We start from the raw sequence: 21,628 nt of genomic DNA on the forward strand, positions 1-21,628 counted from the left end.
ATATACAGGATAACCTCTTTTGTTGTTTTATTTAGGGCTGAAATTAATGTCCTGGAGTAACATCCAATTATAATTTTCTTTGACCTTGTTTAAGACAAGGACAAATATAACACTGAGACAGTGGGGCGCCTGGACAGCTCAGTCGGATAACACTGAGACAGATATAGGGGTGCCTGGGTGTCTCAGTGGGTTAAGCCTCTGCCTTTGGCTCAGGTCATGATCTTGGGGTCCTGGGATCGAGCCCCACATCAGGCTCTCTGCTCCGCAGGGAGCCTGCTTCCCCCTCTCTCTCTGTCTGCCTCTCTGCCTACTTGTGATCTCTGTCTGTCAAATAAATAAATAAAATCTTAAAAAAAAAAGAAAAGACCGAGACAGATATAACCGCACATTTTCTAAAGCAGGCTTGCAACAAAGAACCTATCACAACAAAAGTAAATTTATAAAAAGAGGCGTTCAGATGCCACACAATTTTCCCTTTAGACGTAGGGTTGAAATGTATTTCTCAGAAAGGATCTCTCTCACTCAAGAAAAGTAGTCAAAACCTGCCAACACTATTGTTGGGGCCGATTGCACATTAAAACCTGTTAAACCCCTAGGGCCTGCCTGGGCCTACTCAGCCATAGTGACTCCATGTTGCCTAGGTAGCCATTTTGTTGTTTAATAAATGCCTCAGCAGTTAATCATACCAGTTCAGGATAACTGTTGCTAAAACACATACCTAAAACGGGGCCATTTTGTTGTTTAATAAACACTTCAGCAGTTACTAGTATCGGTTCAGGGTAACGGTTACTAAAGCACACAGGTAGGGACATCCAATCAGCCAAACCGATATACGCAGAGGCCTGTGGTTGTGCCCCATAAAACTAGTCTGTAAGACCAAAGGGGGGTCGCTCTCTTCGGAGGCGGCCCTGGCCTTTCAGTCTGACTTCTAATGCTTGGCATAGAATAAGGCTTTGCATAACTTTCACTTTGTCTCAGTCTCGTTCCTTTGATAACGGACCCAACAACTATGTATTTTTCACAGCTGAAAATCACTATAGTGTTGTGGGGGGTCCGAGGGACCATCTAATTCAGGAAGTATTTCAGGGACTTCTCACTATACTCTTTTCTTCCAAACCTTATAAACTGTATCCCCATGAGGGCCTGATTTTATAGATGAAATGATCTTTTATTGTATCTTTCCATTAGCACTTAAGAATTTTAGGTTTTATGTGTGTCATTTTAAAAACTACGGGCAATATAACTATCTAAAGTCCATTGCAAAAAAATGTTATCTTTCTCCTCTCCCAAGTTCTTATCTAAAAAAATATCAATATTTAGCTTCCAGAAAATGTGAACATCAACATCTGGTAATTAGGGATGGGTTTGACCACGTCAATACTAGACAAATGCTTTGGATCTACTGATCAAATGCAATATGTTGGTTTTTATTTATCTTTTCTCTCTCTTTTTCAAAAGAAGGCTCCATGTGGAGGACCTGAACGCAGGACCTGAACCCAAGACCCTAAGATCAAGATCTGAGCTGAGATCAAGAGTCAAACACTCAGGGCACCTGAGTGGCTCAGTGGGTTAAGCCTCTGCCTTCAGCTCAGGTCATGATCCCAGGACCCTAGGATCCCACCCCGCATCGGGTTCCCTGCTCAGCTGGAAGCCTGCTTCCCTTTCTCCCTCTGCCTGCTGCTCCTCCTGCTTGAGCTTTCTCCCTCTGTCTGTCAAATAAATAAATAAATAAAATCTTACCAAAAAAAAAAAAAAATCAGATGTTCAGCCAACTGAACCACTCAGGCGGCCCTCATTTATCTTTCAAGGGTATGTTTTAAGGACTATTTTCACTGTACATCCCAACTACGAAGAATAAAAGATCACCACTGCAGGTTACTGCGGATTATTACTAGAACAAATTATATTTGTTGGTATCATCCTTCTTCGGGATCTCCTATTTCAGAAAGTCATGCTACAATATAGCTTTTATCACATTAACACCTATCTCAAACACATTCACACACACGTACATACGTACACTTAAATGTCTTCAGGGAAACATTAAAAGATTCAGCTTTAATATCTAATTCCCAGGCTTGTTTTTCATAACTTTCCCACTGGAATCACTAGCTCACTGCACTGTTCTCTGCCGCAGAGCCTTGCCCTTGAACTCCCTTCTCACCTAAAGTACCTTCACAAACACTTTAAGACAATTTAAGTCATTGGATCATTGTCGGGGTACCACCTTAAGTCTCGCGGCCCTCATGAGCTTTTTCATAGACCAATTTTGCCCATACTCATGTCCCATTTCTTTTCTTTCTTTTTTTCTTTTAAGATTTTATTTATTTATTTATCTGTCAGAGAGAGAGGGAGAGAGAGAGACCGAGCACAAGCAGGCAGAGGGGGAGAAAGAAGCAGGCTCCTATGCGGGACTCAATCCCAGGACCCTGGGATCACGACCGGAGCCAAAGGCACCAGCCTAACTGACTGTGCATTCCAGGGGTCCCCATTTCTTTTCTTTCATAGCAATCATCTCTTTATCATATGGCTAAGCAACTACCATCCACCTAAATAAATTATGGAACTATTTCTTTTGGATGCCTTACTCAATGAGACTGTAAGTTCCCTACAGCCAAGCACTGTGTCTTAAACATTTTCTTTCTCCATGTCATCTATTAATCTAGATCACTTCTTAATGGGTAGAAAAGAGGAGATCACTGAGAGTGGGCACAAGGGGAATGATCCCTCTTAGTTAAGAGGGTGTGTGGGTGTGTCTGTGTGTGTACATATTTTTCCAAATTTTCCTAAGCAAAATTAAAAGTACATTTCCTAGATTGTCTATCAAAACTAGCAAAAGTATTTTTTGAAAGTTCATGTGCCTTGATACTTGGTTCAATATGTATAATGAATCTTTTTATAGAGTCCAAACTTACTATGATGAACCCAATTTCCATGGGTGAAACAATTTGATTCAGTTACCAGAAGGGATGTGGGTAAGGTAGAGAAGTCACAGACTTCGGGAAAACCGGCATGCTCTCAACCCAAGAGGCATGTCAGGACCCGAAGAAACCCCAACTTACCAGAGGTCCAACTGAAAAAACCACAGCAGCCATAATCTCTTCCTCTGTGTTCCCCTCTCTGGCAAGAGTGGAGTCCTGCAGAGGCATACCTAGAAAGAGAAATAAGCCATGAAAACCCACCCGGCCTTGGAAATTGTAGACTTACCCAGCTGGAATCCCGACATTACAAGAAAGCAATGACTTCCCTAAAGAACACAAGATTAACCCTCCAAAATCAGTGAGAAAAAATGATCCTTGATCCCGGAGACCTTGTCATTTTAATGCCATTAAATGTAGTCATGGCTAGCAGGCCAGACATTCTATAAGGTTCTTTTAACTTGAACTTCACATCAACCCAATGGGAATTATATTCCCATTCCACTGAGCAGGAAAATGAAGCTTAGAGAAATAATACTATTTATCCAAGGCAATGCATGACCCCAAATCAGTCTAATTCCAATGCTCACAACTTTTCCATTAAATCAACTTGCTACGTGATGTGGAAGAAAACAATTTAATCTTTCTTTGCCACAATCACCTATTCATCTAAAATTGAAACATTCGGTGTGCCTAGGTGGCTCAGTGGGTTAAAGCCTCTGCCTTGGGCTCAGGTCATGATCCCGGGGTCCTGGGATTGAGCCCCCATCAGACTCTCTGCTCAGCAGGGAGCCTGCTTCCCTCTCTCTCTGCCTACTTGTGATCTCTGTCAAATAAATAAATAAAATCTTTCAAAAATAATAAAATAAAAAAGAATGACCTGAAGAGTGCGTGGGTGGCTCAATGGTTGAGCATCAGCTTTCAGCTCTGGGGGAGATCCTGGATCCTGGGATCAATCCCCGAATTGGGCTCCCTGCTCAGCCCAGAGTCCGCTTCTCTCTCTCTTTCTGTCCCTCCCACATTTGTGCTCTCTCTCAAATAAAGAAAATCTTTAAAAAAAAAAAAAGAAAAGAAAAAGAACGACATGAGTCATCATTGCTTTTTAAAATTGTAAGGATTAATAAACTCCTTGGAAATATGCCATATACACAATGCTAGTGAAATATGTTTAATACCAAACTGTGCCATAAACATCTTTTAAAGTTTTATCATCAGAATAACCAATGCTACTTAAAATTCAATAAACTCAGCTTGATCTCAGTTATGTAAAAATAATGCACAGAGACAAAGATAGAAAGTGAATAAGCTAAAAATGCACTGTGACCCGAGCGCTGGCCCGAGGCGCTCACCTTCCGTTTTTCTTCACTTTCCACGTAGACAATGGGGAGGAGTTTGGTGTAGGTTCTAACCCCGGTTGGCTCCTGTGGAGACACGCCACAAGCAAACCACCTGAGCTCGAGCAAATCCTGGGAGCAGCTGCTCCTTTCACCTCCGACATTACACAGGAGACATCCCGGCCGATACTTCGTTCACCACCGTCATTTCCGAGATATTGTTTCTGGAGATTGCGGCTTCACCCAAGCCCTGTCTACCCAAGCACTGCAGAAGTATCAGGGACTTGAGAAACTTCCCGCGCTGTGGCTCCGAAGCAGCTTTGTTATTCTAAAATAACGAAGGGGGCCGTATTCTCCGTGAGAACTTCAGCGCCTGGGACCGGGGCAGCATTTCCCAACCAAAGCAATGGTGCCGTCACCACGTCAGGGAGAGACAAGGGACTTAAAAGGATGATGTGAATGTAAGGGCCTACTTCGCCAGAGCGACTCTGTCTCGGTTAAACAGCTGTTTGTTGTTTGTGCAGTAGAACTTCAACTGAGGCTGCCCCTCCCTCCCCCGGAACTTACTTGGAAGCAAGTCTGGGAAACCAGCAAAATATGGCCAACCAGTCCCTGGTAGCAGAGCCTAAATACAAGGAGGGGTCAGGTAAGGTGGAGATCAAGGATGAGTCCGGGCGGGAGGCCAGGTGGAGACATCCAATCAGTAAAGCACACACACTACTCCCTAACCACCAAAGAATGTAAACCCCGCCTTCTGGCCCGCAATTCTGACCAGATAGGCTAGTTCAAACAGCTACTATAGGATAAAGTGTAATTCAATTGGCCACCTGCGTGTGACCTAACATGACTATGCAACTTTCTCTGTGTGTTACAATCTCATTGGCCAGGCTCAACCACATGGCCTTTGCTCTATAAAAGCTGGTCTGGGAGACTGCGGGCCCCTCCCTCTCTGAGAGAGGGCCCTGGCAGGTCGGTTTGATTCTCAGTGCTGGCACAAAATAAAGCTTTGCTTGACCTTCGCTTTGTATTAGACTTGCTCCTCTGATCACGGACCCCATCAGTGAAATGCCATAAAATGAGGCAGGACAAACTGCCCCGGGCACCGAAGGACAGGAGTTCGTCCTCCTGTCAGGTCACCAGGTGTGAAACCGTCCGCCCCGCCGCTTCAGAAGCCCAGGAAGCCTCTCCTTCCTCCCGCCTCGCCCCTTCCCCGAAGAGCGCATCCGGGTCCCCCTCCTCCCTCCGTCAAAGGCGCGGGACTGGGAAGAGGCGGCCGCGGGGATCGCACCACGCAAGCCGGACCCCGCGCCCGACGCTTCCCGACCCCCGAGCCGCGCCCACCGCCGAGGGCTCCGCCGGCTCCCGAGCCAGGCCAGCGGGAGACCGAGCCGAAAGCCAGGCAGGAGGCCCAGCCCCAGTCGCCTCTCGGGTAGGGGGGGTCGGTTCAGGGACCAGGACTCTGGAGGGACCGGCCCCAGCCCCGGACGCCGCCGGGAGCCAAGCGCCGAGGGAGGTGCAGAGGAGAACCGGGGCTACGAGTACCTGGCTGCCGAACTGAGGACAACTGGGGGCACTCGCGGAGCGGGACGAGAACGCTTCCGGGAATGGCGCCGGCCTGCCGGGGCCGGCCGCCAGGCAAGCCAGTGCGCCTGCGCAGCCGGCCTCCGGAACTACAGCGCCCAGAATCCTCAGCGTGGAGCGCCCCCCCCCCCCCATTTTTCTTCTTTTTCTTCTTCTACTCTTTTGCCTTCGTTTAAGAGGGAATTGGATGTGTTCATCGACCGTTTGGGTGACCTAAAAAATCTATTCAAATTGAACAAACTTGTATTGAGAGGCCATAACCATGTGTCAAGCATTAGCACGAGCGAGGCAAAAATGACATCACCCCTTGACTCTGAACGTTTCAGGGTGACTAAAGAAATTAAGTCAATGATAGGGGCGCCTGGGTGGCTCAGTGGGTTAAGCCGCTGCCTTCGGCTCAGGTCATGATCCCAGGGTCCTAGGATCGAGTCCCGCATCGGGCTCTCTGATTGGCAGGGAGCCTGCTTCCCTCTCACTCTCTGCCTGCCTCTCAGCCTACTTGTGATCGTTCTCTGTCAAATAAATAAATAAAATCTTAAAAAAAAAAAAGAAATTAAGTCAATGATAGAAGATACAGGCCTTCTGTAAATTAGCTAAAACTTCGGATGCCAGTAGAGTTGTAAGTGCGTGTGCGCACTGTCGCTTGTCTTTCTTGAATTAAAAATCGGTAATGCTTTCATTATAATTTCTGGCTTTTTGATCTAGAGCTTCCTTCCTCAGCTCATCCAAATTAAAAAAGAATTAATATTTGTATTAATTTATACTAATATTTTATCTTATTCATATTATTATATTATATATTATATATGATAAAGCATGCTTTTCTTTGCCTCAGTACCATGCTTTAATGCCCAAAGGCCATATTTTCCATAGTGAAACAGGCTCCATAAAATCTCTAGGGCAGTTTCCCTCAGTGAAACCATCCTCCCTAACTCAGTCCTACTCCGTGTGCCTTGGATTGATTGCATGCTGCTGTGATTGTGCGTGGGGCCCACAGAGGGTGAGCATATGGGGAGCATATGACATGTGGGGATCTGCAGGGAAATAGCTCAGTGAAGCTGAACTTTGTAGAACTGGGTTCTTGGGATCTCAAAAAGCCAGCGGATACCTTTGGAGAAAATATGACATGTGACACTTGAACTTGAACTTGAAAGGAAAAATTAGAAGTGGGAAATCAAACTACTGCAGATAACAGATATATCTGAAATGAAAAAAGAAAAAAAAAACACAGTAGATTACGAGCTGATTAGACACTGCAAAAGGAAAGCATCACGAATTCAAAGGCACAGAAATAGAAACTGTCCAAAATGAAACACAGGGGAAAAAAATAGAGCATCAGTGAGTTATGGAACAACATGAAGTAGCCTAACTGTGTGTAATTAGAATGGTAGAAGGAGGGAGAGAGGGAGTAGAAAAATATTTGAAATAAGTAAATACTGTCAAAATTTGATGAAATTATAAACCCACAGATCCAAGCAGCTCAGTGAAATTCAAAGAAAACACATAAAGAAAATTACACCAAGCACAGCATAATCAAATTGCTACAAACCAGTAATAAAGGAAAATCTTAGAAAAACAAAGGTATGTGTTTACTGGGATCAAAGATAATTACTTTTCATCAAGGGGGAAAAAAAAAAGCAAAGCAAGCCAGACGACAATGGAGTGCTTTAAAAGTACTACTTATTACCAGCTTCCTAAAAACTGAGGAAGGTATAAGCAATTAGTGCTCATATGCATTACCACATACTAGAATTCCAGAAAGATGAGAAGATTCCAGAAAGATGGGAAGATTGCTTAAGAACTCGTGGAGGGGCACCTGGGTGGCTCAGTCATTAAGCATCTGGCTTCGGCTCAGGTCTTGTCCTGGGATCGAGCCCTGTGTCTGGGCTCCCTATGAGCAGGGAGTCTGCTTCTCCCTCTCCCACTCTCTGCTTCTGTTCCATCTCTCATTGCTCTGTCTCTGTTAAAAAACAAAAAACAAAAAAACCCCAAACACAAAAAAACAAAAAACAAAAAACAAACCCATGGAAGTGCTGAGTCACTTTTATACCTCTACAAAGTCCACAAAGCACAAGGCCCAGGCTACAACAGTACCAGCCAAGGGCTTTTCTTGGCCCCCTTCCCTCTCCTAGCTCCAACTCTGGAGGAGCTGTAGCAGCTTTTATTGAGATAAGAGGAAGGAGTCGATCGTGCCCTCCTCCAGCACATACCTGTATGCAAACCCTGCATGAAACAAAGAGCAGAAGGGAAGCTTAACTTTAAAATCAAGTTCACCATTGGAGGGGCGTCTGAGTGGCGCAATGGGTGAAATGTCAGACTCTTGGTTTTGGCTCAGGTTAGATCTCAGGGTCCTGGTCTCAGGGTCATGAGACAGAGCCCCCATGACAGGCTCTGTGCTCCACATGGAGTCTGCTTGGGACCCTCTCTCCCTCTGCCCCTCCCCCGTGCACGTTCTCTAAAATAAACAAATCTTTTTAAAAACTCAACTTCACATTGATTCTTAATTATATGGAACCAGCCATTTTAATTTCTAAGTTGTACTACATTTTATTTTAATTTTTTAAAAAGATTTTATTTATTTATTTGACATAGAGAGAGATCACAAGTAGGCAGAGAGGCAGGCAGAGAGAGAGGAGGAAGCAGGCTCCCTGTGGAGCAGAGAGCCCGATGCGGGGCTTGATCCCAGGACCCCGAGATCATGACCTGAGCCGAAGGCAGTGGCCCAATCCACTGAGCCACCCAGGTGCCCCTAAGTTGTACTACATTTTAAAAATAAAATCAGAAAATCTCCTTTTCCCCAAATGTTACGGGGCTCCTTTCCCCCAAATTGTGATGGACAGGATTCAGGACGCCTTTATTGCCATCCCTCTCACATGTGACCCTCATTTGGTTCATATTCATGTGATGCAGACTTTGCCTGAATTTCCAGCCAAAGGAACAACCAGCCATCTCTGAAATTTCCAGTGAAAGTGACACATAAAAATAAAGTTGCTCCCTCCTCCTTCCCATGATTTGTGTTGAACACCCTGGTTACACTTCACACAATAAAGGAGAAATATATTTATGAGGTAATATTGTGTAAACATCTGCATAGTGAGATTTTTTTAAGTTCATTTACTATTTTTTAGTAACCATTACACCCAATGTGGGGCTCAAACTTATGACCCCAAGATCAAGAGTCACATGCTGAGAGAGCCAGGCACCCCTCATCTGTGTAATAAGATAAAAACTACAAAATATGTATAGAAAAGTAAAGCCTAGAATAAACATGTTATACTACTTATTTCTGGGTGGCAAGATTTAGGTTGTTAACATTTTTCTCTATTTTTACCCTTATTACAGTGTTATTTTTACAATAAAACACATGGCTATTTTATTTTTAGAAAAGACTTGAGGGGTGCCTGGGTGGCTCAGTTGTTAGGAGTCTTCCTTCAGCTCAGGTCATGATTCCAGAGAACTGGCATCAAGCCCCACATGTGGCTCCCTCCTTGGAGGGGGAACTGGTTCTCCCCCCCCCGCCCCCAACTTGTGCTTCCTCTCTTGCTGTCTATCTCTGTCAAATAAATAAGTAAAATCTTAAAAAAAAAAGACTTGAAATAAATATGCAAAAATTATGAAATGATTATTAGGATGGTTGGGTTATAGGGAATGTTTTCTTTTTTCTATACTTCTTAGTATCTAGCAGAATAATTACATAGGTTTTATAAGATAAAAATAATTTTTAAAATTTTGCTTATCTTTGTGTGCTAAATTATACATGTTACTGATTTTTCTACCAAAGGTTTTATTTTACTAGTGAACATAATTTTTTTTTAAAGATTTTATTTATTTATTTGACAGAGAGAGATCACAAGTAGACAGAGAGGTAGGCAGAGAGAGAGAGAGAGAGAGGGAAGCCGACTCCCTGCTGAGCAGAGAGCCCGATGCGGGACTCGATCCCAGGACCCGGAGATCATGACCTGAGCCAAAGGCAGCGGCTTAACCCACTGAGCCACCCAGGTGCCCAATTTTTTTTTTTTTTTTTTTTTTAATGAACATAATTCTTTAAGAGACTGATGAACTAGGGGCTTTTGTTTTCTCAATTTTGAAGTTGAATACTTCCTTCATCAATTCATTCTCCTACATTTGTTGTGCTATACAATTGATTTCCAAGATGTTTTCCAAGGTATTCGGTGAAAACTGAAAGAATGATATTTGGGAAAAAAAAAATCCATGTCAATTATGGTTCATTTATTAACTCTAAATTTTCTAGTAACTCACAAAACTTGATATATAATTTCCCATGTTTGTTATAGTTGTAAGTTTTCACTCTCCAGAATTTTTTGATGAATATGAGTTGTAAATAATTGCTGAAGATTTTCCTTCCCATATTCATTAAACATATACAATGTATTTCAGCATGCATTCTCTGACATTATATGGCATCTTGTATTCCTTATAGCTATACTCTTTGCTGTGTTCTCTGATATACCCTAAGGCTCGAGCTACATCTGAAAGCTTGTCCACATTCACTTATAAGTTTTTCTCTAGTATGTATTCCATAATGTACAGTAGAGTCAGAATTACTCCTGACAGTGTTCCCACATTCCTTCCATGCATAGAGCTTCTCCCTGATATGAACTCTCCAAAGAAGGGTAAGTCGTGATACACTGGTAAAACTTTCCGGACATTCCTTCTCTCTCGTATGTGTTCTCAGATGCACAGCAAGGTTAAGAACCTTTACTGAAGGTCTTTCTACATTCATCACATTTATGGGGTTTCCTCCCCAGTTTGAATTCTCTGATGTTCTACACCATGTTATCATCTGGCTGAATGCACTTTCCAGTCATTACATACCAGTAGTTTCTCTCCTGTATGTATTCTTTTGTTGTTGTTGTTGTTTTAGATTTTATTTATTTATTTATTTGACAGACAGAGATCACAAGGAGGCAGAGAGGCAGACAGAGTGAGAGGAGGAAGCAGGCTCCCCGCCCAGTGGAGAGCCCGATGAGGGGCTCGATCCCAGGACCCTGGGATCATGACCTGAGCCGAGAGCAGAAGCTTAACCCACGGAGCCACCCAGGCGCCCCTCCTGTATGTATTCTTTGATGGGCACTGAGGCCTGCATTACTGGGTGAAGACTTTTTCACACTGATTACATTTGAAAGGTTTCTCACCAGTAGGAGAGAATTTATGCAGACTGAGCTATGACATGTCAGCAAAAACTTTCCTACATTCATTAATTTTTTTCTTCCTTATGGGTCTTTTGATATACAATTACTCCTCAAAGATTTCCCACACTAGGTACACTGAGATGGCTTGAATCCAATGTGAATTTTCTCACGTTCTGTGAGACTTACCATTTGAGTGAACACTTTCTCACATTCAGCAAGCACTTTATGGTTTCTCCATAGTACAAATTCTGTGGTGAACAGTTAGGTGTGAGTTTAGCCTGAATGGTTCCTTGCATTCATTACTCCCCTGAGGTTTCTCATTTGTATGAATTCTGACGAACAGGAAGAGATGAGGAACATGAGGAGGCCTTTCCACATTCACTGCTTGTGCACAGTTTGTCTCTCGTGAATTCTTTGACGTAAGTAAGGCTTGATTTATTTCTAAAGGCTCTCCCACATTCGTTACAGGTACACATGTAAAGACACGTATATGGCTTCTTCCTTGCATGAATTCTCTGACGTGCCCTGAGGTTTTGTGTACAACTAGATGATTTTCCACATTCACTACTTTCATGGGGTTTCTCTCCAGTATGGATTCTCTGATGTATGGCAAAATCTGGGAAACTCCTGAATGCCTTCCCACATTCATTGCATTTATGTGGCCTTTCCTCAGAATGGGTCCTCATGTACAGTAAGGTATAAATTATTGCTAAAAGCTTTCCCACAATTGCCACATCTGTAGGGCTTCTTTCCAGTGTGACTTCCTTGATGTCTGACTGAAGGCTTTACCCCATTCATGACAGACATGAATTTTCTTCCAGTATGAATTCTCAGTAGTTGGGGAAAGTGTGCACATTTCCAGAAGGCTTTTCCACAGTGTGCTCATAAGGTTTGTCTTCAGCATGAATTTGCCGATTAAAGTTGAAGAAGCAGGAGCACCTTGATGGCTCAGTCGGTTACGTGTCTGTCTTTAGCTCAGGTCATGATCTCAGGATTCTGGCATCCAGCCCCACATCAGGCTCCCTGCTCAGTGGGGAGCCTATTTCTCCCTCCGCCTCCTCACGTTGCTTGTGCTCTCTTTCTGATAAATAAAATCTTTAAAAAGAAAATAAAATTGAAAAAAATTTACTTAGGATATTCTGAGATTAGAAACTGAGCAAATGCAAATCTGTGGAGACCTCAGTTATCTTGTTTCCTGGAGATGAAGATCAGCTAAATACCAGCCCATGATTTAAAAAAACTATAGAAAAAATCAAACAAGCAACTTTGAGTGAAAGGCAGAAACACTAACCTACAGAAAATATTTCCCCCAAAATTTCAGAGCCAGAACTTACCTGATATAGAATTCAAAATAACTTTGTTGAAGATGTTTAAATTCTAAGAGATGGAATGAAGGCACCTGGGTGGCTCAGTGGGTTAAAGAGTCTGCCTTTGGCTGGGGGTCATGATCTCAGGGTCCTGGGTGCGAGTCCCCCATCGAGCTCTCTGCTTGGAAGGGAGCCTGCCTCCTCCTCTCTCTCTCTACCTACTTGCGATCTCTGTCAAATAAATAAATAAAATCTTTTAAAAAATAATAAAGGGGATTATCTGCACTTCCCCTGCATTCCAGTGGGCTAACAAAAAAAGGGACCGGAGAGGAGAATCCCCGCCTGGTAGGTAGGACAGGTCTGGACACGTGACCCTCAGAAGGCAACCACTCACACCGCCAGATGCACTTTTCAGAGGAGCCCGGTGATTCTCCTATCAGCGTCCTCCTCCTCCCCAGGTCCAGCAGGGGACACGCGGGCGAGGGGTCCGTACAGTCAGGGGCTGGCACTTCAGGTCCTCGGGGAATAGGCTCCTGGCCCGGGACTCGAACGCGGAGACGCACGAAGTCGTCGGCCTCTGGATGCCCCCGACGAGATCCACATACTCCCCCAATACGCCCCAGCCCCTCGGGCATTTCAGGGGCCCGCCAACCGAAGGCAAGAGGCCCGCCCAGCGCCCCACACAGCTCTGGGCCCGTGCCTGGACGGCGAGGAACGCCCGGTTCGTCACAATGGCGCCGGTAGGTGGGGGTGGGGGGGACACTTATTACGCGTGCGCAGCTCGGCCGTACTCCCGCATGCGCGCGGGGCTTGGCTTTGCTTCCGGCTTGGGTGAACCAAGGCTGGTCCGCTTGACACCCTACCCAGGGAGGTGCTGGGCGCTGCTGGGCGTGGCAAGCGCCGAGGAAACCGACGTAAATTCAAGAGCGACTGTAAAAGTATGACTGAGAAGCACACGGGAGACTGTGGTCCACGGGCAGGATAGGCGGACCTTGGTACTTCGGTAAAGCCCTTGATTCTGGGCAGGGATGGCCCATGGTGTCCGGTCCTCAGCTCGTCCTTCTTGCAGAACCTAGAAGGAAAACCCTGCCCTCACCCCGTGCTCTGTAACGGGGCGTCCCTTTGTTGGGTGTTGGGCCACATATTCCTCCAGGAGCTGCCCCAGTTTTGTTCTCAATACCCAGAAAAGTATCTAAGAGGTCTTTGGTGAAGTTGAGGACATTGGGGTTCTTTGAGGCTGTTCCCCTTAAGCAGGAGAGGGTTCTCTCTCTGGACTGTTCCTGCACCAGCCTGGGGGCTCCCGGTCCTGCCTTCATGGTAGCAGCTCGTGTCTCACGCCTCCTTTGGATCCACTTCTCGCACTGCGAAGCAGTCTTTTGGGTGTTGTCGCATGTCATCGGCAGCCATGAACATGTAGATAACTGCCTTGTTGCTGTGTGTAGTTCACGCTAGAGAGCTCTAGCTACATCATAATGATTCGCGTGTATAGAATTTACTGTGGACCAGGCGGTTCGAAGCAGCTTACATACACTGATCCCATGAATTCTCACAATAACCTATCAAGAATGAAAAACGTTATTATTCCATTTTTCAGATAAGGTATTACAGAGAGGTGACCTGCCCTGCCCAGGGCCCCTCTAAACACCTCAAACGGAACCTGTCCCACAGTGAACTTACTGTCTTGTGCTGTCACACACACTACCCCCATTTTATTTATTTTAATGATACTAGCTTCTGTCAGGTTGGAGGAAACTTGTTTTTATATGGATGAACCTACCAGATACTGCATTCTGAGATAGTTACAAACATTGTTGTTTGCAGGCTAGGGTTCTGGAGTCACAAAATAGTTTTTCCCATTTATTATATTTGCAACTATTTTCTTCTTCATTTTCTTTATACATAGAAAAAAAATTCTATGTCATCTATACAGTTTCTGTTCTAAGGTTCTCCAGAGAAACAGAACCATTCACATCCTACTGAATCAATTCCAATAGTACTATTGTAAGGGACTGGTTGGCCAGAGGGAGTCATTTTCCGTTTATGTAGTGAACTTAGATTGACCCCACCCCTCCCAGAGGAACTTACTTGCAAAGCCTAGATACCAGGGCAGGTCAGGCCAGGTGAAGACATCCAATCAGTGGGGAGTACATATGTCTACTAGGGCAAATTGAAATTCAATTGGCCACCTCTGTGTTACGGAGCCGTTTTTTTCTGTGTGTGGCCGACCTAGCATGACTGTGCAGTTTTCTCTGTGTATTGCAATCCCATTGGCCACCTGTGTGTGGGCGGGGCTCAACCACCTCTATAAAAGCTGCTCTGTGAGGCTGCAGGGGGATAGAGCAGGAGGAGTCAGAAGCCGGTGGGGGAGTCACTGGGAGCAGCCTCAGCGGCCTCGTCGCGTCAACCAGCAGCAGCAGCACCATCGCGAGTGGACTTGCCACCCCGAGCAGTAGCACCAGCAGCGGCAGCACCGCCGCAAGCAGGCTCGCCAGCCCGGCAGCGGCCTCGTCATCGGGAGTGGCCTCACTGGGGGGGCAGCGCTGCCCCGAGCGTCATGAGCATCGCCGGGCAGCAGCCTTGCCAGAGAGCAACGCTGCCAGAGCATCATCATCGGGAATTGGCCTCGCCATCACCTGGAAGCGGCCTCATCAGGGAGCGGTGCCACCAGGAGTGCCGTCGTCGGGTAGGGGAGCCATGGGGTTGCAGCTGTTGTCGGGTAGCGGGAGTCGTGGGGTAGGGGAATCGTCAGGTAGGGGGAATCCTCGGGTAAGGGAAGTAATCGGGGTTGGTGTCCTGGTCGTCGTTGCCTCTTTGTATGAGATGGCCCTGATTGGTTGGTTTGATTTTTGATCCTTGGTGTGAAATAAAGCTTTGCTTGACTTTCGCTTTGTGTCAGTCTTGTTCCTTTGATCATGGACCCTAACACTACAAAGAGAGGTGTGCCTGGTTGGCTTAGTCAGTAAAGCAGGTGACTCTTGATCTCAGGGTTGTGAGTTCTAGTCCCATGTTGAGTGTGGAAATTGCATAAACATTTATTTAAAAAAAGGAATAAAGAGGGAGAGAGATTGATTGATTATAAAAAACAAAACAAAACTGGCTCACACAACTGTGTGAGCTGAAAAGTCCATAGATCTATAGTTGGCAAGCTAGAGTCCCAGTCTGAGTCTGAAGGCCTGAGAACCAGGAGGGCCAATGATTCAAGTTCCCGCCTGATAACTGGCAGGCTTGAGACCCAGGGAAAGCTGACGTCTCTACCCAAGTGTGAAGGCCAGCAAAGACCAATGTTCCAACTCAACAGGGAGGAGGAGTTCTGTTTTACTCAGCCTTTTTGTTCAGTTCTGATCTTCAGTGGATTGAATGGGGCCCACCCGCCTGAGAGAGGGCAATCTACTCAGTCTGTAGATTCAAATATTCATCTCACCCAGAAACATCCTCAAGACACACCCAGTATTAATGTTTGACCAAGTCTGCCCATGACCCACTAAGTTGACATACATTTTCTCTCTAGGGAAAATGTTCTTATATAAAATAGTTAGTGCTGGTCTGTGGTTCTTTAATTAAAAGTATCTCTCTGAAGTAACTTTTCAATGGATGATTAAAGTCAGAATTCTTTGTGATCTTCATTTCATGTGCATTCATAAACATGGACTCTTTCCTGAAGGCTCTGTAGTAAAATAAAGATAAACTTCAATCTGAAACCTCTTATCCCAGTTTGAGGTATCTTGTCAAAAAGTCAACTTTCCATCAGATGACACCCCCTACCTTTTCAATAAGTCTTCATGTTCCTAGGATTTTTCACGGTGGACGGTTGACAGCACTATAAGTCTTCCCATTCTTGCCCCCTAGGTTTTTTTCTGCTTTAGAAAATTCCTCAGATCAGGAGTGACTAGGTGGCTCAGTCAGAGAAGTGGATGCCTTTTGGCTCAGGTCATACTGGGGTCCTGGGATCGAGCCCTACATCAGGCTCCCTACTCTGCAGAGGGCCTGCTTCTCCCTCTCCCTCTGCCTGCTGCTCCCCCTGCTTGTCCTGTCAAATAAATATATAAGATCAAGAAAGAAAGAAGGAAGGAGGAAGGAGGGAAGAAAAAAGTACAAAAGAGAAAAGAACAGAAAAAAAAATTCCTTAGATCAGATCTCTGTTGGGCAGGTGATATCAGATGAACCTACTGATGTGTGGGAGAAGACAGAAACTTGGTTTGTTTGTATGTGACTCCAGAAAATGTCTCCTATCCACCAAAAAGGAGAGCAGTCCTGTGAGAACCCGCACAGGTGAGCTTTTGTATTGTTTACTTTTGACTTGTGGTTAAGGTTGGTGAAAAGCTGCAAGCTATCTGCGTATCTGTGTCTACAAATGAGACACATTTATCTTACTGTGTCTTTTTCAAATATTTCCCTACAATTGGAGGGGATTAATTAGGTTATAAAGACCTAGGGTAAAGGAATTCTGATTAATTTCTAGAGAATGTTAGGAGTTAAATCTAATATAAGGAAACTCTAGGCATCCCAGAGGAGAAACTAAGCCTCTAATTCTCTGAATATGGCCTTTTTGGGAATATAAAAATAAAACTTCTCATAGAAACACTGGTTTAGGGGCACCTGGGTAGCTCAGTCGGTTAAACACTGCCTTCAGCTCAGTCATGATCCCAGGGCCCCGAATCGGGTTCCTTCTCCCTCTCCCACTCCCCCTGCTTGTGTTCTCTCTCTTGCTATCTCTCTCTCTGTCAAATAAATAAATAAATAAATAAAATCTTTAAAAAAAAAAAAAGAAAAGAAACACTAGTTTAGAGGGATTTTTTTCATAAGAACTAAGTGCCCATAACCAAGGTAGCTTTGTAAACGTGTCAGACTGGCTTGATGGTTTTGGTTGAAAAAGAGCCGGATGTTTCTTCCTAAGTCAGCATGCATTCTCTTGTTTGGTAATATTTGGCATGTTTCTGATCACCAATTCTAGTGTGTAGGGTTTTTTTCGTATACATCCAAGCAGTCCTCAGACACCAGATGGGTGTCCTATAACTTAATTCTGATGCAAGGACCTGGAGATAGCCTCAGATTCCAGAGGAGGCTAAGGGCTCAGCTGTAAGGCTGCCCCCCCCTCTGCTTGCCAGTCACAGACCCGGGTTGTCACCTGTGCTTCTGACCAGCCCCCCCATAGACTGGAGGTTCCAATGACCCCCTGCTTGGGTTCAATTAATTTGCTAGAGCCACTCACAGAAGTCAGAGTGTAAGGACCTATTTAGAAACTGTCCCTGCTCCCCTTCCCCCAGGGGATTTACTTGGAGACAAGTTCCCAAAACCAGCTCCAGGTAACAAAGCCCAGGTAGCAGGGTGGGTCAGGCCAGGTGGAGACATCTGATCAGTGGGGGTTTGCATACTGTCTCTCTGGTTACCAAGGAGTAGGGACACCACCCCCCCCCCCCACCCCCCCCGAGCTTTTGGCGCCAATCCTAATCAAGGTGTAATAGGCTGGTTCTAATGTCTACTAGGGTAAATTGTAATTCAATTGGTCACCTAGCATCACTGGAGTTTCCTGTGTGTGTTACAATTTCATTGGTCACCTCTGTGTGGCCAGGCCCGACCGCATGGCATTTGCCCTTAAAAGCTAGTCTGTGAAACAGAGAAGGGTCGCCCTCTCTTGTAACAGGTGCGGCCCCGAAGGTTAGGTTAGATTCTTGATGCTTGGCGCGAAATAAAGCTTTGCTTGACTTTCGCCTTATATCAGTCTCGCTCCTTTAATCACGGACCCATTATTTGGGCATAACAAGAGTAGCATTTCACTTATAAGAGCACCAGTTTATTACAAAAGGATTTAACTCACCAACAGCTGATGGAAGAGATGTACTGGGCAAGGGGTGGGGAAAGGGCTTCCATACCCCCTCCAAGCACACCACCTTCCCCAAAACTTCCCATTTCCACCAACCTGGGTTTTGGTTTTTATGGAGGCTTTGTTACATAGGTGCAATTGATTAAATCATTGGCCACTGATGACTGATTCGACCTCTAGCCCTTGTCCCCTTCCCAAGGTCAAGGGGGGTGGGGCCAGTTCCAACCTTCTAACCAGCTGCGTGGTTCTCCTGGCAACCAGCTCCCATCCTTAGGTGAGGTCCAAAAGTTATTAACACAACAAAACCCTTATCACTCTCATCACCTAGGAAATTCCAAGAGTTTTAGGAACTCTGCCAGAAATGAGGACAAAGACCAAATATATGTATTTCTTATTATAAATCACACTATCACAGTTGGGTTTGCTTTCTCCCTGAGCTTAGTTAATTTAAACTTAAGGTTTTACTCATCTGCTAAGTTATACTACTTCCACATGTTTAAGATTTTGAAAAACTTAGCATTGGTGTTCAGTTCCCTTGAATTATACTTGTGACAGGCTTTTTGATATCAACAGTAAATGTGTTGCTCTGTAGTTAGCTTATATATAATTTCCAAAGGACCTTAACCTTAGTGAACTTTAAAGCCTAGAATTTACGATGAAATGAACGAAATGGACACACACACAAGAGCACATTGTTGCTAAACCAGTGACTCAACTCTGGCCTGAAGCAGAAGCTCGACCTGCGCTTGCTTTGTCTTCCTTTGGATTTTTCCTTCAGTTTCTCTGATTCGTGGGATGCAGGTGTGTGTTTAGCTCCAGGATGAAGGGCCTTGCCTTTTGCAAGATCCCTGATCACCAAGGTCAGAGGCAAGAAGAACAGATGTAGGTTTCAGTGTGTCTGTGTGAGGTCCTGGCTCCTGTTCATGGAATTCCAGCCTGTTAGTGATCTTCCCCTGTCCACTGCCTGTGGACTTCAAGCATCAGATAACGGGGACTGTGACTATTCAGCCTCCACAATTCCCAGTGCAGGTCTCTTTTCAGGTACTAACCAGACTCCCCAGGAGAGGATCCATGACTTTCTGATTGACAGCAGATTTATTACATCAAGGAATGGTCACTGCTGGGATCCAGAAATACACATGGGCCTTGTCTCGATGGCCACCGTAGCAAACGGAATAGTCCTAAGTATGCCCTCTCTGTGATCCTGGAACATAAAATCTTTTCTGATAACAAGGTCACAGAAACTAATGAAAGAAAAGCCTGCAATGAGGGGCACCTGGGTGGCTCAGTCATTAATCATCTGCCTTCAGCTCAGGTCATGATTCCAAGGTACTGGGATCAAGCCCAGGATCAGACTCCCTGCTCAGCAGGATGCCTGCTTCTCCCTCTCCCACTCCCCTGGCTTGTGTTCCCTCTCTCACTGTCAATGTAAAAAAAAATAAATAAATAAAAATCTTAAAAAAAAAAAAAGAAAAAGAAAAACCTGAAATGAGAGATGGCCTGTGCTTCTAAGAAATCTAATGTTTTACAGAGATAATGAAGAAGAAATGACTCTTTCCCTGTCTCTACTAATTGTCACAGGTTGGACTCTTCTGGGAAAGCAGCTTCACGAATGGGTGTGGATAGCTGGCTCAACTTTCAACTAAAAGATTACGGATGCAGCAAACTGTAAACCTAATTGTGCCTTTTCTACACTCAAACGACATCATGTAAGATATTTGTGGATGTTCAAAAAATATATATCTATATATTGTTGACGTAAGCTGAATAATTGAAACATTTCAGCTTGGAATCCTTTGCATGGCTATTTTTCATAAAATGGAAATGATATTAAGATTGCAAATTCTCCTAATTTACCTTCTTTGTCCTAATAGTAAAAATGTATTCAAATGCATTTATCAAAGTATAACATGCATACCAAAAAGCAGAGGCATAAATCACAGCTCTAATACTCAGTGATGTATCACAAAGTGAATATGGCCTTGAAACTACAACTGAGTTCGAGGAAAATAAAACAAAACCCAGAAGCCCATCTCCTCGGAGTCCCCCAACCACGATCCATTCTATCTTGCCAGAGCTAACCATTGTTGGGTCCCCCCAAAATTGGGTACCCCAATAATGGGTCCGTGATTAAAGGAGCGAGACTGATACAGAGCGAAGGTCAAGCAAAGCTTTATTCCACGCCAAGCATCAGGAATCAGACCGACCGTCAAACAACCGGTCGGGGTCGCCCCTTATAGAGGACGACCCCTCCCTGCTTTCCAGACTAACTTTTATAGAGCAAAGGCCATGTGGTTGGGCCTGGCCACACACAGGTGGCTAAGTGAATTACAATTCACCCCACAGTAGCCATGGAAACTAGGCCATCACCTTGGTAGCTAGGAGACAGTACACGCCCCCACTGATTGAAGGTCTCCACCTGACCTTACCCACCCTTGAACTTGGACTTTGCCACCTGGGACTGGTTTCTGGGACTTGCCTCTAAGCAAGTTCTCCTGGGGGGGGGGGGTGTGTGTGGCAAGGTCAATCCAAGTTTTACAACAAAATGACAGTTCAACCGGGGTGGGGCTGCTCTTTGGAATAGGCCCTTACACCATCATCTAGTTTTTAACACCACAGATTCGTACTGCCTGTTTTTATAAATTTGCGTTTTTAGGACCATACAGCAGAGGGGGGCCTGAGTGGCTCAGTGGGTTAAAGCCTCTGCCTTTGGCTCAGGTCATGATCCCAGGGTCCTGGGATCAAGCCACGCATGGGGTTCTCTGCTCAACAGGGAGCCTGCTTCCCCCTGCCTCTCTGCCTGCTTGTGATCTCTCTCTGTCAAATAAATAAATAAAATCTTAAAAAAAAATTTTAGAACCATACAGCAGGAATTATTCTGTGTCTGGCTTCTTTTGCTCAGATTACATTCGTGACACTCATTCATGTTTCACGGAGCGATTCATTCTCGCTGCAGTGCAGTGTTTTTTTAATGAATACATCACGGTTATCAGTTCTGCGGTTGACGGACATCTGCTTTCTTTCCAGGGTGGGGCCATTAGCATTGAGGCAACCATACCATTCTTGCTGGTTTCCTTTGGTGCACATGCAATCAATAGCCTAAGTATGGGCCAACCTATAAAATGGCTTGGTCAGAGTCCCTGCATATATTCAAACTACATATCACTAAACAGTTTTCCAGAGATGTTTGACCAATATGCAACTCAGCCACTGGTTTAAGAGAGTTCTAATTACTATATAGCTTGTTTTGATGGCCACAGTAGAAACCATGATAGGCATAGCTATTCCCTCTACCCAATATTAGAAATGACTTGATTATGTCAGTCTTTCTCATTTTATCTATTCTGGTTTGTAGATGGTGGTATTTCATCTTTATATATCTTGATCATTTAATTATTAGAAGACCTGAGACTATTTTATATTTCTTAAAAATTTATGTATACTGTTTTTAAGGGTCTATGCAAATTTTCTGCACTTTTTTCCCTAATGTGATGTTAATCTTTCTAAATGATTT

At 44.7% G+C, this 21,628-nt stretch overlaps 2 protein-coding genes across 13 annotated transcripts in view; both read right to left on the reverse strand.

Annotated features, from left to right (window-relative positions):
- Window positions 1-6,251, reverse strand: part of LOC123929614 (zinc finger protein 624-like) — a 31,600-nt gene extending 25,349 nt beyond the window's left edge. For 2 of the 12 annotated variants that reach the window (XM_045985501.1, XM_045985503.1), the window contains exons 1-5: window positions 5,795-5,830; window positions 4,820-4,877; window positions 4,268-4,339; window positions 3,799-3,967; window positions 3,063-3,151 (exon numbers count right to left, since the gene is read on the reverse strand). In XM_045985501.1, the coding sequence (XP_045841457.1) occupies window positions 3,063-3,149 (87 nt within the window). In that variant the 5' untranslated portion in view covers window positions 3,150-3,151; window positions 3,799-3,967; window positions 4,268-4,339; window positions 4,820-4,877; window positions 5,795-5,830. Of the gene's footprint in view, window positions 1-3,062; window positions 3,152-3,798; window positions 3,968-4,267; window positions 4,340-4,819; window positions 4,878-5,794 lie in introns of all 12 variants that reach the window. The other 10 variants (XM_045985502.1, XM_045985499.1, XM_045985504.1 and 7 more) reach the window with 9 other exon arrangements.
- A 9,654-nt stretch (window positions 6,252-15,905) lies between these two features.
- The window catches only part of ZNF286A (zinc finger protein 286A), a 29,235-nt gene continuing 23,512 nt past the window's right edge, over window positions 15,906-21,628 (reverse strand). Inside the window, exon 7 of the mRNA XM_045986510.1 lies at window positions 15,906-15,957. The gene's annotated coding sequence lies outside the window, so the exon portion shown is untranslated. The remainder of the gene's footprint in view (window positions 15,958-21,628) is intronic.

Source organism: Meles meles, chromosome 18 (assembly GCF_922984935.1).
Source record: "Meles meles chromosome 18, mMelMel3.1 paternal haplotype, whole genome shotgun sequence".
Classification (NCBI taxonomy): Eukaryota; Metazoa; Chordata; class Mammalia; order Carnivora; family Mustelidae; genus Meles; species Meles meles.